General features: G+C 37.8%; 1 protein-coding gene across 2 annotated transcripts in view; it reads left to right on the forward strand.

The window, feature by feature from the left end:
- Positions 1-12,742, forward strand: part of lrriq1 (leucine-rich repeats and IQ motif containing 1) — a 220,694-nt gene extending 207,952 nt beyond the window's left edge. For both annotated transcript variants that reach the window (XM_059652467.1, XM_059652466.1), the window contains 3 exons: positions 7,075-7,135; positions 7,628-7,748; positions 12,325-12,742. In XM_059652467.1, the coding sequence (XP_059508450.1) occupies positions 7,075-7,135; positions 7,628-7,748; positions 12,325-12,449 (307 nt within the window). In that variant the 3' untranslated portion in view covers positions 12,450-12,742. The remainder of the gene's footprint in view (positions 1-7,074; positions 7,136-7,627; positions 7,749-12,324) is intronic.
- The last annotated feature ends 3,516 nt before the right edge of the window (positions 12,743-16,258 follow it).

The raw sequence follows: 16,258 nt of genomic DNA on the forward strand, positions 1-16,258 counted from the left end.
CTCTGAACCCTCTCCAAAGCATCCACATCTTTCCTATAATAGGGCGCCCAGAACTGGACGCAGTATTCCAAGTGCGGTCTAACCAAAGTTTTATAGAGCTGCAACAAGATCTCACGACTCTTAAACTCAATCCCCCTGTTAATGAAAGCCAAAACACCATATGCTTTCTTAACAACCCTGTCCACTTGGGTGGCCATTTTAAGGGATCTATGTATCTGCACACCAAGATCCCTCTGTTCCTCCACGCTGCCAAGAATCCTATCCTTAATTCTGTACTCAGCTTTCAAATTCGACCTTCCAAAATGCATCACCTCGCATTTATCCAGGTTGAAACTCCATCTGCCACCTCTCAGCCCATCTCTGCATCCTTTGTCAGGGCATTTCTTGTATGTTGGCAAAACGTCTGTGTCACAAGTTGGTATCTATCTAGAATAACAGCTTTAACACTCTCATAATCAGTGAACTCTCCTCAAGTAAACCCAAGTAAACTTCCCAAACTTTCCCTGTCAGTATGCTCTGCAACAAAAGTAGTTATTGCTAAGCAAGCCACACAAATTGCTGCGATAACCTATCAGAGGAGGTAAAGAAAGCAAACACTTCTCCCTCAACAATCTTAGGGAATTAATAACTAAACCTGACTAAACCTAAACCTCAGCTCTTAAGTCTGACTTGGGTTTGGTTCTATTCTACTTCTTCAGCTTGATCTTAATTTAAACTCATTTTCTCTTTCATTTCCTCTTTCCTACAATTCTTTTAGTCTCTCTGTTCCTGTTCCTGCTTCTCTTTGTTCCCATATCAGAATTCCAGTTATATTCTTAGCTCTTCCAAATTAAATTGATCTATTATACTTCTGAGCCCAGCTGATGATGTTACTGAAAAAATCTGGTCCCAGACTGAAATTTAAGTTGAAAAGTCACGTTTTACTGGTTTTAATGTGATGGTCTTTCACTGAAACATAAGTATGAGATGCCTTAGATTTGGATTTAGCAATAAAAAGAAGTATGTTCAAAAGAACAAAGAACAGTACAGCACAGGAACAGTACCATAATCTAGTTTACTGAATTCACTGCTCACAATGTGGGCTCCTCTACATTAGGGAATCGAAGCATAGAATGGGTGACCACTTCACAAAACTCCTACCTTCTGCCCGCAAAAATGACACTGAGCTTCCAGTTACCAACCCCTTCAACTCACCACCCTCTTCCCTGACCAATATCTCTGTCTCAGGGCTGTGCAGTTCTCCATCAAAGCTCAGCGTAAGATGAAAGAACAATACAGTCCCTCATTTTCCACTTGGAGATCCTACAGCTTTCTGAGTTCGATATCGAGTTCAATAACTTTAGGGCTTGAACTCTCCTATGTCCTCGCCTCGACACACCGGGCCTTGTATTCACATAGTCTTCTATTACACACAAGCCATTATTAGCCATTAACAGTGTCTGTCAACAGCTATTCACCCTCCTAGCCAGACTGTTATCTGCTCCTTTGTCTGTCCAACTGTTGATCTCTCTCTTTGGGCTCTATCCTCACCTATCAGTTACTCCTGACCCTCTCCCCTCACCCAATCTTCTGCATATAAACTGACATTTTCCTAGCTACCATCATTTCTGAGGAAGGATCACTGGACCCAAAATGTTATGTCTAATTTCTGTATACAGATGCTGCTAGACCTACTGAGATTTTCTAGCAATTTCTGTTTTTGTTCTATCTGTACAGATTTCACCACCCATTTTGCAGTTTTTGTTTTTTCTGGCTTTCAGGCAGACCTCTGCCTCTAAATGCCTAACTACCTGTTTTAATTCTTTAGTGAGGCTTTAGTTTTTCATCAGTTATTTCATCCTAAACTACAAAAGCATTAATACAAAATAAGGACCTCTTAGGCTTCAATTATTAGTAATGCAAGAAAACCTCTTTTTGCAAGAACAGCTTTCAAAGGAACACTTGATGTCCCTCACTCTAATTCTGTTGTTCACCTGTGGAAGTGTCACAATTGAACCCTAAAATTCAGCATAACCAGGTGAGGATTGGGAATCAGCACTCAATTTGCTAACCCCCTCTCACCTGGTTACAACATACATTGTGCTGCTGTCACACTTCAATTAAAACATAGTTCATGGGGAAAGGAAGGAGATCTTGAGTGAAAGAAAGAGGCAATTTATTGCACATGCACCTGTAACCTAAAATAGGTGACTCAGATATTTGGTTTTGATGTTTTTAGGCTAAACAGTGATTTCAGTGTAGACGACTTTGTTTATTTCATGTGAGAACCGTGAAGCCTGCCTAAATCTTTAGTCAGGTGACCACTATAGTCATTTAGGTCCATGTTACTTCCTGTTTAAAAATCATTTCATTCTAGGCCCAAAACATCACCTTTTGTGCTCCTAAGATGCTGCTTGGCCTGCTGTGTTCATCCAGCTCCATACTTTGTTATCTCGGATTCCCCAGCATCTGCAGATCCCATGATCTAAATCCTTGAAAGGTCTTGGGTATACCAATCAGGTGATGAAAGATAAAAGTTGATAGCCAATGTTTACTACTAATGTAACACTTTGCTAATGTTTTCACTAAATACATGCACCTTTTCTGGATTTCAATATCATAGTTCTCACATATAAACAGTGTGAATCATTGGTCTAACCATTGGAACTCTGAGAATGCCCAAGGAAACTTACCAGCAACAAATATTTGAATTTGAGACTGCTAAGTTGAATATAGATCGGGTAGGTCATGAGAGAAAGAGGAGGAAATAGCCAGGAAGAGAGGGAGCAATAGCACTGGGTGAAATCAGGAGGCAGTGGAGCCATAGTATTGACACTATACTAGTAATCCAGAAGACCAAGCTAATGTCCTGAGCACACTGATACAAATTCCACTGCAGATAGTAAAATATGAATTCAATCAAATCTGGAATCAAAAGCTGGCCCCGTGGTGACCATATAGTCATAGTTGACAAAGCTTTTTCCCAGAGTGGGGGACTCAATTACTAGGGGTCATGAGTTCAAAGTGAGAGGAGGAAAGTTTAAGGGAGATATGCGTGGAAAGTTCTTTACACAGAGGGTGGTGGGTGCCTGGAACGCGTTGCCAGTGGAGGTGGTAGACGCAGGCATGTTAGTGTCTTTTAAGATACATTTGGACAGGTACATGGATGGGCAGGGAGCAAATGGACACAGACTGTTAGAAAATAGATGACAGGTTAGACAGAAGATCTTGATCGGCACAGGCTTGGAGGGCCGAAGGGCCTGTTCCTGTGCCGTAGGTTTCTTTGTTTGACAGTTGTAAAAGCCCATCTGGTTTAGCAGTTGAAACATGCCAATCTTACCTCGTCAGATCTACGTGTGCTTCAGACCCACAGCAACGTGATTAGCTCTTAACTGCCCTGAGTAATTAGGGATGGACATTAAATATTGGCCTAGTCAGTGATTCCCACATTCCAAGATAAAATTTAAAAGATGAGTAGTGACCAACAGTAGTTTTAATGTGGAGCTATCATTGGGTAAGTCATTTCTTGTTAGTTATTCTGAATTTTGAAAGAAGCAAGGAATCTACAAGCATCTATTGTAATTAATATTGAATCAACTGAAAAATGTGCTGAAACATTGCATAAGGATATGCATATAATAAGGTGGTCACTCACTGCCTCAAGAATATTATTTATAATGGTTAGAATCTGTGGCCTTAAAATGATAGATGTTCTGCACACAACTTTGTCTGGTGAATAGAATAAGAACTTAAGCGTGGTATTACATATTGTGGGATGAGCAACATGTAGAATGAGGAGGGTGCTCAGCCCACCAAATTCCCATCTGCCCCTAAACACATCCAATAATGTGGCAGGTAGGTTTTGCCAAAATCAGCAGCCCACCTACCATTTATGTACGTAAATAATTAAGAATGAATTGAACTTGTCTGAAATATCCCAGAAGGCCACTCAATCAAAGCCATTGGTGGTTCAAGAAGAAGGTCCACCAAAGAGTTCATAAGGCAGCCTGTGTGGTTAGTAATTGTCATCTTTGCTAGCAATGTACACATCCTAAGAATGAATCTGAAGAAAATGCATGAACTCAGAAATACCAGCTAGCCATGTTTGTGGATGTGTTCAGAATTTTTGCTTGATATTCCTTTTAGTGTTCCAGTGGAAGTGTTAATTTGTGCTAAAATCGTAAGATAATGTCACACAAGCATGTGAAAGACTTGTTTGTTAAGTTTGATTTTATTTTGATTTGCAGATGACTATAATCTTAATTTTTGTGCATGTAATTGCTTCACTAGTCTAGATCAAAACTAATTCAAATGAAAGTCTATGCTTTACCTCACTTCTGAAAAGGGACAAACTGGATTCATTAAGAAAGGTGCGAGAGATTTAAATAATGAAATGTGAGGCTGGATGAACACAGCAGACCCAGCAGCATCTCGGGAGCACAAAAGCTGACGTTTCGGTCCTAGACCCTTCATCAGAGAGAGGGATGGGGGAGGGTTCTGGAATAAATAGGGAGAGAGGGGGAGGCGGACCGAAGATGGAGAGAAAAGAAGATAGGTGGGGAGGTAGGGAGGGGATAGGTCAGTCCAGGGAAGACTGACAGGTCAAGGAGGCGGGATGAGGCCAGTAGGTAGGAGATGGAGGTGCGGCTTGGGGTGATTTAAATGATTGGAATACCACTCCACATACTTGAGGATAACTTAAAAGTCATTTACTTCCGTTCTATTGCATTCTTGCTATTGTATTTAAGGGGAGGCAATGGCCTAGTAGTATTATTGCTGGACGGTTTATCCAGAGACCCAGATAAATTTCTAGGGATGGTTGAAATCCTGCCACGTCAGATGTTTGAATTTGAATTCAATAAAATATACCTGGAATTAAGAGTCTAATGATGACCATGAATCCATTGTCAATTGTCAGGAAAATCCTATCTGGTTCACTAATGCCCTTTAGGGAAGGAAACTGCCATCCTTACCTGGTCTGGCCTACATGTGACTCCAGACCCAAAGCAACTTGGTTGACTCTGGCCAATTAGGGATGGTCAATAAATGCTGCCCAGCCAGCGGCATCCTCATCCCATTAACGAATAAACAATAAAAAATTCATTCAACTCCAGACTATTTTTAACCTGAATTTTCAAGATTGGTCTTCATTGTATGTTCTGAATGTCTATCCAGATAACTTCAATTTAACTTACACACACTGTAATTCTGAGTTTTAAAAAAAAAGGTTCTGAGCTATAAGGATAGGAGGAGAAGGGGTGTGTGGGTGGTGGCTGAGGAGGTGTTAGTGGGAGCTTGAGTTGCGAGTGGAATGTGGTATAACTATGTCAGACCAGCATTCTTGGTAGGGGAGGTAAATAAGTAGCCAAACTGTATCCTTCTTGTACTGATTTTTAACCTAAAGCTAGAATTCAGAATGTCTTTTTCTTTCAATTTCCTGCTTCTGAATGCTTGCCATAACTTGTCCTGAAATGCCATTAGACACGCTGTATAAGATGTCTTTGGCACCCCTTAGGCTTCTTGGGAGCAATCGTATGCATTTTGTTATTGTGTGTGTTATTGTTGTCTTATATTTATTTATCCCAACAGTTCACATCAAATGGTAGTCATGCATTATGTGAAAGTATGTTAAACTGCCAGTTTAATAGAAACCTTGTTGAATTTTCACCAAATAGAATAATAGATCATTTATTTAGGGTGCCAGCTTTTTAAAGTGTTTGCTTTAAAATCATGTAATATTGAACTAGAATTCTGGTGGGAGGTTCCTATTTTGTCCTTATGTTTGCAGTATTAACACAATTTCAAGTTTATTTTCTACAAATATATCTTCAATCAGCAACAGCAAGCTTCTTTCGAGCTTATTGAACTCTAAAAGAACTTAAAGGACTAATTTACCAAGGACTTGGAAAAATAAATGTAACACCTGAAATATATTAGCATCAAGACAGACAATAATCGAACAATGCTTTTATGGTTCATGAGTGTACATACCACAATCTGTGTAGAGAAATAGAAGGTATTTGTCCATCATAAAATATTGCATGTTCTTGCTTTTGATCTGCATTAATACAGTCAATGTGCCTGTTTGAAAGTTCGCTCATTAAGCTGTTGAATGTGAAGATTATTTGACAAATGTGGGAATATTAATGACAAACATAATCTATAATCTCATCATGCTACTTAATCAATTGATACTTCTCAATAACTTTTACAATTTCAGTTAAAGTAAGTATTTTTAGTAATGCAGTTCAGTAACACAATGTGAGACTTCTTGTTTTAACCCTTTTAGACTTTTATATAGGATTTATATTCATAGTGCATTGAATTTAATACTTTGTGTTCTTCCAAGATTTGGATTCAATTTAATGTGCACCCATGGGCAGGTTGGAACATGAAGGGGGTTTGTATCTGAGGTGGAAAGATGTAGTCTAGAGACCTCATCACGTTCCCAACTTACTACGATTAAGTGCGGGTCAGGGAGGGTTGAGGACGTCCTTCCTGCACAGAGGCCAATTGAGACCCTAAAGTGGCAGATCAGAGCTATGCCCTATGAACAATTCAGTAGATGAATACTGCGGCCTGGTGGGACCCATCCTTCTCCAGCATCTTTAGATTAATATAGGGACCCTCCAGAAATCAAGCCCTTTCTTTGAGAGTTCACGGAGGCTTCCCTGTCTGGCCCTGGCAATTGTATGCAAATAGTCTAAGTCGGTGTTGCCACCAATTTGCCAACATCATTAAATTGGTCTTTGTGATCTATTGAAACAAAAAGAACAAGTAGTATTGCTACAGAAGTATGATACTTCTCAAACTTCTGACTGACTTTTCTGAAGATTACAGTAACTTTCCATTGTTATGCTAAGATGTTGATTGCTTTGTTACAGACAGAATATGGCACTACTGTTGCACAAATTAGTACAACATCTTAATAAATGGATTCTGTATGATCAGCATTCTATATAAATTTGAGTTTATTTCAATACTGTGTCATTTCCAAGTTAGCTATACAAAATTGTGCAGTTCGGTAAGCTTACATTTAAAACAGCACATTGATTTTTTTTCGTTGTTGCACTTGCTTCTCTTTTTATTTTCCAGTCATCACTTCCTGCCAGAGCTGGATGCAGATGTACTGAATGGTGGCCGGGTTCAACTCATGGTAAAAACTTGCCTCCAGCTCTAAACCAGTTTAGTGTATGCAGAGTTCTATATAGATGTGCTTTAACACTAAAATAACAGTACATAATTTCAATGCTAATCTGTAGTTCAATTTGCTTCTAAAAATGTACTAAGTGTGCATAGTGATTTTTAAAAAATTCTACATAATCTGGATTCTGCTGGTGTCTTTGTAAAGTTTGATATAGCAAGAAAGATTTGCATTAAATGTGCTAGGAGGTTTCTATTTACGATCTATTCAAAACTTAACTTTTGGAACATTAGAATAAAAAAATGTCCTCTGGTCATTGGAGAAACTTGTGAAATAAGCTACAATTAGGCAAAAATAAATATTGCATAATTGTCTCCCTCTCAACTCACAGTAAGTAAATAGTTGTAAACAGTTATTCATAGATTTTCAACAGTTTTTACTTCAAAAATATGTACAATGATTTGTGTGAAAAACAAATAATTTACTTTTGCTTTGTTGCCTCAGGCAAATCATGTAGGTAGAGAATGCTCCGATTTAGACATTGTCTCCGTATCCAGTGGTAGTACTATAAATCAACCAAGTGATGAATTTAATAATAGTCACTGGCCCTCATCAAGCTCTACAAGTAAGTCAGCAATCTGCATTCTTTGAAATTGCCTTTTTTTTAAACTTCATTTGCTGAGATGGTCCAGATATTTAAATTATAACATTTCATTATGTTTTGGAAAGTAATTTGTTACACCTTATCTTCTAATGATTAGTACAGCATAAATTATGGCTATAGTGTAGCTGCTGTGATATATTACTGTTTCACAAAATTTCAGAAACCTGTGCCCTTTGTATTGTCTATAAGGTAGAAGGTGGAAGTACATTACATAGACTCATGCAGTTCATTATAGAAAATGGAGACAGTTCTTCGAAAATTAGTTTCTTCCAAGTTAATTGGTTCAATCTTACTTGATGCCCTGCATATTCTGGAGTTTATCCAAGATTGTACCCATTTCCATTGTTTGTGATGAGAATAGCCATTTTAACTTTGCATTCTGACTGAATACGGAACTTTTCCTTCATGTCCTTAAATGAACCTCATTTGCAACTTCTGGACACTGTTCCTGGTATGTAAGAAATAGGCAAGATTAGAACACAGCTCTGTAACAGAGGTACAGCACAAAATTTTAAGAAATCTATTCTTTAAAGAACTGTACTTAGGCATTTTTTTGCATTTTTCAATGCAGAAGTTTGTAGTACTTTATACTAGTCCAAACCAAGAAAGAACTGATAATCTAAAACATACCAAACTGTAGTATCTTATTTGATTCCATTGCTGATTTGTGACTCCTAACAGATCAGTTCCCATTAAACCTGGTTTACATTGGGTGTTATTTGCATTGCCATTTTATCCGAATTCTGTTTCTCACTGTTGAACTGTGCTATCACTTCTACCTTTCCAAAGACCAGTACAATCTGAATCGTCAAAGTGAGGGGTTAAGTTTAACAAATTGGTCAAGAAAGCAACTGTTGTCAAGCCAACTAAATTTCCAGTGTGGCAGGATGGCCACCCATGCACATTCTGTGCTGGAAAAGCATTGCCTTGAATGTTGGGAAAGAATCCAAAGAGGCATTTGGGGCTCATGCCCAAACAAGCATTAGCCCCTTTGCTTGTGCAAATATGGATCTAAAATTTACTTGAGGACCTTCCTGAAACTGAGCTATTTTGAACTCAGCTGGCAGAAGTCCCACAGCTTTCAGAAGCAGCAACTTGCTTTGGCACTTTTAATATTATGCACAAATGATCCTTAAAAAACTGCTAGATAATGTCACCATAATGGTAATTTTTGTAAAAATAATGATGAGCATTAATGAGGGTTTTGTAGTTGATGTCAGGTTGGACTTTGGCACGCTGCAATCAATTTGTAATCACAATTAAAGATCGTGGATTGACGGAATATGGACAGCAGAAAAACCAGAATTGATTGAGGGACAGAAAGCAAAATTTAGAGAAAATTATACGTTAGTGTTCCACTGGGGACCAGTATTAGGATGTTTGTTTATTTTGAAATCTACTAATAACTAGAATGTGAGCATGATTTCAAAGCTCACGACTCATACATAGCATAACTTAGAAATATAGTGAACAATGGGGAAGATAGAATCAGATTCAGAGGGACTTGGATCTACTGGTAAAATTGACTGATGTGGCATGTGATATTTGGCCTTGTGAAGTATGAAGTTATCTGTTTTGGTTAAGAAGATTTAAGTGAAGCAATATGAACTATGTTGTGCAATTCTAATGATGATGCAGGAACAGAAACACTGGGGAGATATTTAAGTCCTTGACAGTGCAGGACAAGTTGAGAATGCTGTTTCAAATAAAAATGCAATCCTCAACTTTGTTAATAGAGAAATTAGCCACAGAGCAAGGAAATTATGCAAACCTTTTATAAAACTCAGGTTAGGCCTCAGCTGGAGTAGTGTGTTCAATTCTGGGCATACTTGGGGAAAATTTCAAGGAGAGATGCAGCATTGATTTACTGGATGAGAACCAATTCAGCCAAGTAGAGACACAAGAGAAGCTGGGTTTTCCCTCCTTAGAGCAGAGAAGATTAAAGGGCCTTTTGATAGAGTCGTTCAAAATAAAAAATGTTTCTGATAACGTAAATAAAGAGAAACTGTTTCTAATAGTGTAATGATCAGTAACCAGCAGATTTAGCCTTAAGCGAATTGTCAAAAGAACCTGTGGAACATGAGTGAATGTTTTTTGAATACTTTGAGTTCTTATGATCTGCAATGCACTACCTAACAGGGTGGTGGAAGCAGATTCAATCATAATGTTAACAAGAGAATTGAATGAATACTTGAATTCAAACATATACAAAATATGGAGAGAGATCAGTGGGCTGGGATTAATTAGATAGATCTACCAGAGCACAGATAAAATGGATTGAATGCCCTTGTTCTATGTTCCACCATTCTATGTTGCAACCACTGAAGGAAATCATTGATCTACCTCACAAATCCTACCATCAGGTTGCTCATGTCAATTGTATTAGCACCTAATGCTCACATGCCCAGTCTGTGCAACTGCTTTAGTCCTGGTATAATTCTGGTAAATTGCACTGCATTCCCTCAAAGACCAATCCATTCCTTGTGAGATGCGTTGTTCAGAACTGAATGCAATACTCCAAATATAGTCTTCCCAGTTTTGATATATCTGGAGTATAACTTCTATTTCTTTATATTCCATTCTTCTCAGCAAGTAGATGAATGTTCTGTTACCATTTGGATTTATGTTTTGGACCTGTCCACTGTTGATTAGAAATTTCCATGCATGGACTTTTTAATTTCTGTTTTCATTGGATAATACTTCAGTGTAGGCCATTAAAACGTATTCTTATTTTAAAGTTATGCAAATGAAGATTGTGGTTAAGGTTAAGCTATGGATAATAGGCTAAAGAAAAAAATCTTGGTTGCCTCATTCAGCAGTCATGCATCCTTGTGCTTTGAAAAAGAATGAAGTATAAATAGTAGAACTAAATGACGGGAGATAACACATTGGTGGCATTGAGCTGTACCTTTATAGTGTTGTAAGATTGAACGAATGAAAAGAAAATAAATTAAATATTTCAATAGTTATTAAATATTTAAAAACTGACAAATATTTTCCATGATTTAGTAACTGTGTAAGTTATTTTAAATGAATTTATGAACTTGTTAAAACTAATGCACAGCGGAAGATATTGGAATTAAAAGTTAAGGTTTTTGTTAATTCTGGAATTGAAATTTTTTAGTTGCATAATAATTATGTTCATGACATTTAAACTACTTTGCTGAGTATGCTCAAAGGAAATCTGGATGTTACTACTTATAAGTGACCAAAGCAAACTCCCTACCCCATTACCTATGACTAGCTAAAACCATAAAATTTGGTTGGGGGCGGTTTGCATGATTAAATGTATATTTTCCCCAATGGGACATCAAAAGCAATTGGTGGGAGCAAGAATAAAAATCTTTACTTAGTGGACAGATTTTATCAGTACAAATGCTGCAATCATCTTAATCTACAAGGTATTGTGAGGCCTACTTTAAACTCATATGTGGAGTAAAATATAAGTTTGATACTTTTTCTTTTCCTGAAGTATACTGGAAAAGGCAGCTGTAAATGTTTGAAGAGGTCATTCCACGGACACAGAAAAAAAGCTAAGGCATGACAGGAAATAGCAAGCGACCTATTTTAGAAGAAAGCTGCCCTTCTGAGAGGGATTTTCCTGAAGGTCTTGCATGACAAAGATACTACACAGGGAGAAGAGCACAGGCCATCTCCGTCTCTATATTAAATAGGCAGCGCCAATACAATACTCTGATTTTTAAGTTGCTGCATTGTTTCATTTGACTCTTTCCTTGGTCCTGACAAATTAGTTTTGGCTTTTATTTTCTTAAATCCATAGCAAATTTGGAACATGTTTTATTTGCTAGCTTATGAATTTCAAAGAATGGTGCTCATTGCTCTGACAGTTTCAAATAGTGTGTATTATTATAATTTGGATTGTTTGATATATTATGTATGTCAGTGTTTTTAATAGGTACAACTAACATAATTCAAGAGAAATGTTAAGTAACTTTTCAAGTCAGTGTACTAAGATTCGAAGATTTTTAAAACATGAAGATTTCTCAAAATGGCCCCTTTTGAAGTAAAAGAAATGTTCTTCTGGCCTAATGATGTGATGCCAGTTGATCAGTTTATGTTATATAAATGAAGAACCTGGAAGGAGCACAATGAATTTTCTGAATGTCTTTCTAAATAGTATAATTACAATGTGTGTAGCAAAGGTATCGATAAAATCTGACATCATGTCACCAATGCCTTGCCTAGTTTGCGCAGCTGATTATCTTATTTCTATGTAAAATAAAAATATGAAGTTAAGCACACAAACAAAGACCCCTTATTTGGGCACCATGCCATGAGTTAAAATGCTAAAATACTTTAAGTTGTGAGATATATATCTATAGTACTATATGCATTCTTAAAATTGATCACTATAATTATAAGATAACGAGTTAAATGTGCGAGGCATTTTTTTTGTTTGTGTTAGATTCTGGATAATTGTATCCATAATTCGGAACACTATATTTTACATATTATAATGGTTTATGGAGTTTTATTCATTAATGTAATACGTCTATGTTTTTAATCTTAAACATAGAAGCCTCTGTATCATTGAAATCCGGTGCCAAACCTTTGAAGCAAGAGCGCATATCTTTCCGAAACAACCAAGTACGGCTCAGCACAGGGTGGGGAAGTGGCAAAAGACGAGGAAAAACGTTGTAACCATTTTCTGCCTTAAGGCAGAGACAGTAAAAGGTCATAGACGTGCTCGTAATGCAAAGTCCGTGTCATTAAAATTTAAAAATCTCAACATTTTTCTTTTGTTACTTAGAATTTTAAATCCCGTGTATTAATGTGGCCATTTTACTTGTAGGAAAATTGTTTGACTGACCTGTTGAAAATAATGGTTTGCGATATAAATTGCATCAGTGACTTAAGTGTTCTCTCTCCTTTCCTTTAGACTCAATTGATTACTGTAAAATTGCTGACTCTGCTGGTGATTTTCACAAATATAATAAAAGTATATGAAAGCAACACACAACTACATAAAACTGAGTAATTCTTTATGCAGTAGGCTCGTAACAATGAGCAAATTCTGTTGACAGAGTCCATCCTGAAATCTCGTCAGTATGGGATATCGAATGTTTAAAACGTACAACACTTTTTTTTCAAATAATTTAAGGAGGGGTATCATTAAAAAAGACGTCACTCCCCATAGCTTATCAGTCGCAAAGATCCATAACTGTTCCATGACAGTGAATTCAAAAGTCCTTCACACATGACATAAACGAATTCCTGTGCCGGTACCAGTGCTGTGTCCTCAACCTATATGCAGTAATATGATGAGTTTATAATTTAACAGGGTGATACACCTGAAACAAAGCTTGCAGGGTTTTTTTTTCTCAATCTGCATTGGAAAAAGCAATTCTGTTCAATCATTTCAATGCATGCTTGTGGTTTATATAAACGCACCTTATTGATGCACGTATTATTTTACGGGAGTTAACAGTACCCGAATTGAGTATTTTGTCTGGAAAAAAGAACCTTGAATGTTCGGTTGAAATCCATCGCCGTTCTCAAACAGCTCGTACACAATGCTGTGTGTATAACCAAATAGCCCAAGAACAGAAAATGACATCAGTATGACCTTGATTTCGTAAATTGTACAAAACAAACAGCCTTTAGCTGTGGTTACTATAATCTTCCTCGTAGATAAGCATTTTTAAACTTCCCGCCCCGGAATGTGAATGAATTCGGAATGTTTTAAGTTGACACGGATTCAAGTGCCTTGTGGACATTTACATTTGGACAGCACAAATATAAGAAGAAACTACTCAATTGGTGGTGGAGTAAAGATCAATAATGAAGTGTTACTTTCTTTTCATAATCAAAGATTTTAAAACAAAGCTTTACCATGTACGGGAGGACAGGCCCTGCATTGTGCACTGGGGCAGAAATGATGTCAGTGATGCACCTGAATCTGGAATAAGAAATGGAAAATAAGCATAAAAGTTTCCTAGATACTGGTTTCAGCCCAAAATAAATAATCCCAAATCTAACTGTCCCTCACACTTTACAACGTGGAGAGATCTGCACGCGTTTATTTGTGTGGACAGGATCATTGCGTTCTTGAAAATAAATCTGAAGTTACAAATTTTCTAGCGTATTTTAATGGACCACTTGAGTGCTATTTTGTGTAGCTTCTGTTTGAGCACGAGTGATAACGCACTTGTGACAAATCTCTACATGCGACATCACCTTAAGACTCCACACCTAACATAGTAAAACTTCAATTTTCGCTCGACACGCACGAACTGACCGATTGTGCATTTTTAAAATAATTTTGAGTGTTATCTTTGTGTTAGCCCGTGCAGCGGGGGAGTGCTTGCACTTTCCGTTTTAGCACAGAATCAGAGCTTGACCTCTGGGCTATATTTTCATTAACCTCTAAGTTGCGTTGTTTTTGCCTCAAATTGATGCGCAGTTGCAAACGGGCGCGCCGACATGTAAGTGCTTGTGACAAGAGTGAGTAAGCGTGACGCTGTAACTCCGCAGCAAGGCGCAATGTCAAACGAAAGCAGCATGGTATATTCCGCCAGGGTTATTTTCCACACCTCGTTCCAGTTATGCTCATTCAAGGCCAAAACTGAAGGCAATACGGTATATATCTTATAACACGGGACACCATTCTGTTTACGTTTGTGAATAATGTGAATAAGCCATCAGTGAATTAAACGCATTTTCTAAGTAAATCTCCCAAACAAATTCCTGTCAACACTTTAATTTCTTTGCTGCTATGTACCGATTCCCCTCTCGTCTGACTACTGGTCCTCCGATGCGTTTGCTCGTCTACATCTCTTGGGCTCTCGTAAGTGAATACCACTTCCAAACTCGATTATACAAATTCAAAATTCGATTGCTGCGTCGCATGCAATGAACTGTTGTTTCATCCTGTCCTTGATTTTCTTTCCGACTGATGCAGAAAAGAAGCTGGGTACAGAAATCTGGGGTGAGAGGGCAATCTCAATCTGTAACAAAGGGGAAAAGCAGCTCTTAAAAATAAAATCGATCTCCCATACCAAACACGCCCTACCACCGCCCCCCCCCCCCCCCGCCAAAAAAAAGTTGTGGGGTTGGGGGGTTGAGGAGAGGAGAACGCCTGAATTTGTATCTGATTTTTAAATTTTTGTAAATGGTCTACAATCAAAGACTCTAACATTGATCAGTAAACGGCAACGAGAATGGTACAGTAAGAGCCCACTTGTTCTATAAATCTCCCAAATGATTTAGGATCCGTTGACACCTTCATTACATCGGCGCGGTTTAAATATATAGGTGGTTAGGGATTGTCAGAGACATGTTAAAAATAAATTACCGAGCGATGCGTTGGAACCCTCGGGGTAGTCTAAATGTCATGTTCAGTATGAATGAGTCAAAACGGTTCCAAACTTGCCCCTCAAGTTCGTATTCCGATTCGGGCCACCTCAAGCTGCTCTCACACTATCGCCCTTTTCATTGCTTTAAACTGTTTACGTTTCTATTGCCAAAGGATTGTTGATTAAATCTGCTAAGTCTGTGTTGTCAAACCATCATATGTGAAAAGTTAACCCGTGCGTGTCACTTTTTTTTAAAAATTCACATTAATTTCAGAGCTAGCGCAAACTTTACTTTTAGCCATGAAACTGTTTAGAGAAAACAATTCCTGACAGAAATTCATCAAACGAAGAAACCGTTACGCCTAATGCCTTTGTAGATACCGGTTCCTGCATTGATTGCTACGAAACTAGAGATATAACGTGAGTGGATAGCGCAGCATCTCAGAAACCCCGAATAAAATGCCAACGATGTGTTCAATTAATGCCTGTTTCGAAAAATATGGTTCATGACAGGGAAAAGAATAAGTGGGAGTGAAAGTTTGCCTGCTACAAAACAAAATCCAACATACAGGTCGAATGTAATTCTCATTTCAAGATTTGCAAATGAACTTGGCGTCAGCAATTCCTTTACAAAGGCATCCCCCCACCCTTTAGTTTGATATACACGGCCACGAAGCTTTATGAAGAAGTCGAAGTTAAAATAAACACAGTCGACGAACCCGATATAAACAAGTACGTAGTGGCGCTTTCAGCAGAAGTGAAGAAGGAATGAGGGATGCAAAACAAAAATTTATTTTATTTAAGACTTACTAAATGCACATAAACCGTTAGATGGGGGAAAAAAACGACTGAGTTTCTGGAGATAATGGGAACTGCAGATGCTGGAGAATTCCAAGATAAAATGTGAGGCTTCTCACATTCCAGAAACTCACATAAAATGTGAATTTCTGGAAACTGGTTAAAACGCATTCGTTTTATGTTTTGAGAAACAAATTCACTGAAGAGGTATTTAAAATATACGCTTGTAACAAATCACAATTGCGTCTCCATGTCCGAAACACCAAACATACCCCGTTTAACCTGATGCTGATCTCAGAGTCAGTATGGCAAGTGTGTCTTGCAAATGTCTAAATTTCCTCCAAATCTCGGTGCTAC

The sequence above is a fragment of the Stegostoma tigrinum genome, chromosome 18, assembly GCF_030684315.1.
Source record: "Stegostoma tigrinum isolate sSteTig4 chromosome 18, sSteTig4.hap1, whole genome shotgun sequence".
Classification (NCBI taxonomy): Eukaryota; Metazoa; Chordata; class Chondrichthyes; order Orectolobiformes; family Stegostomatidae; genus Stegostoma; species Stegostoma tigrinum.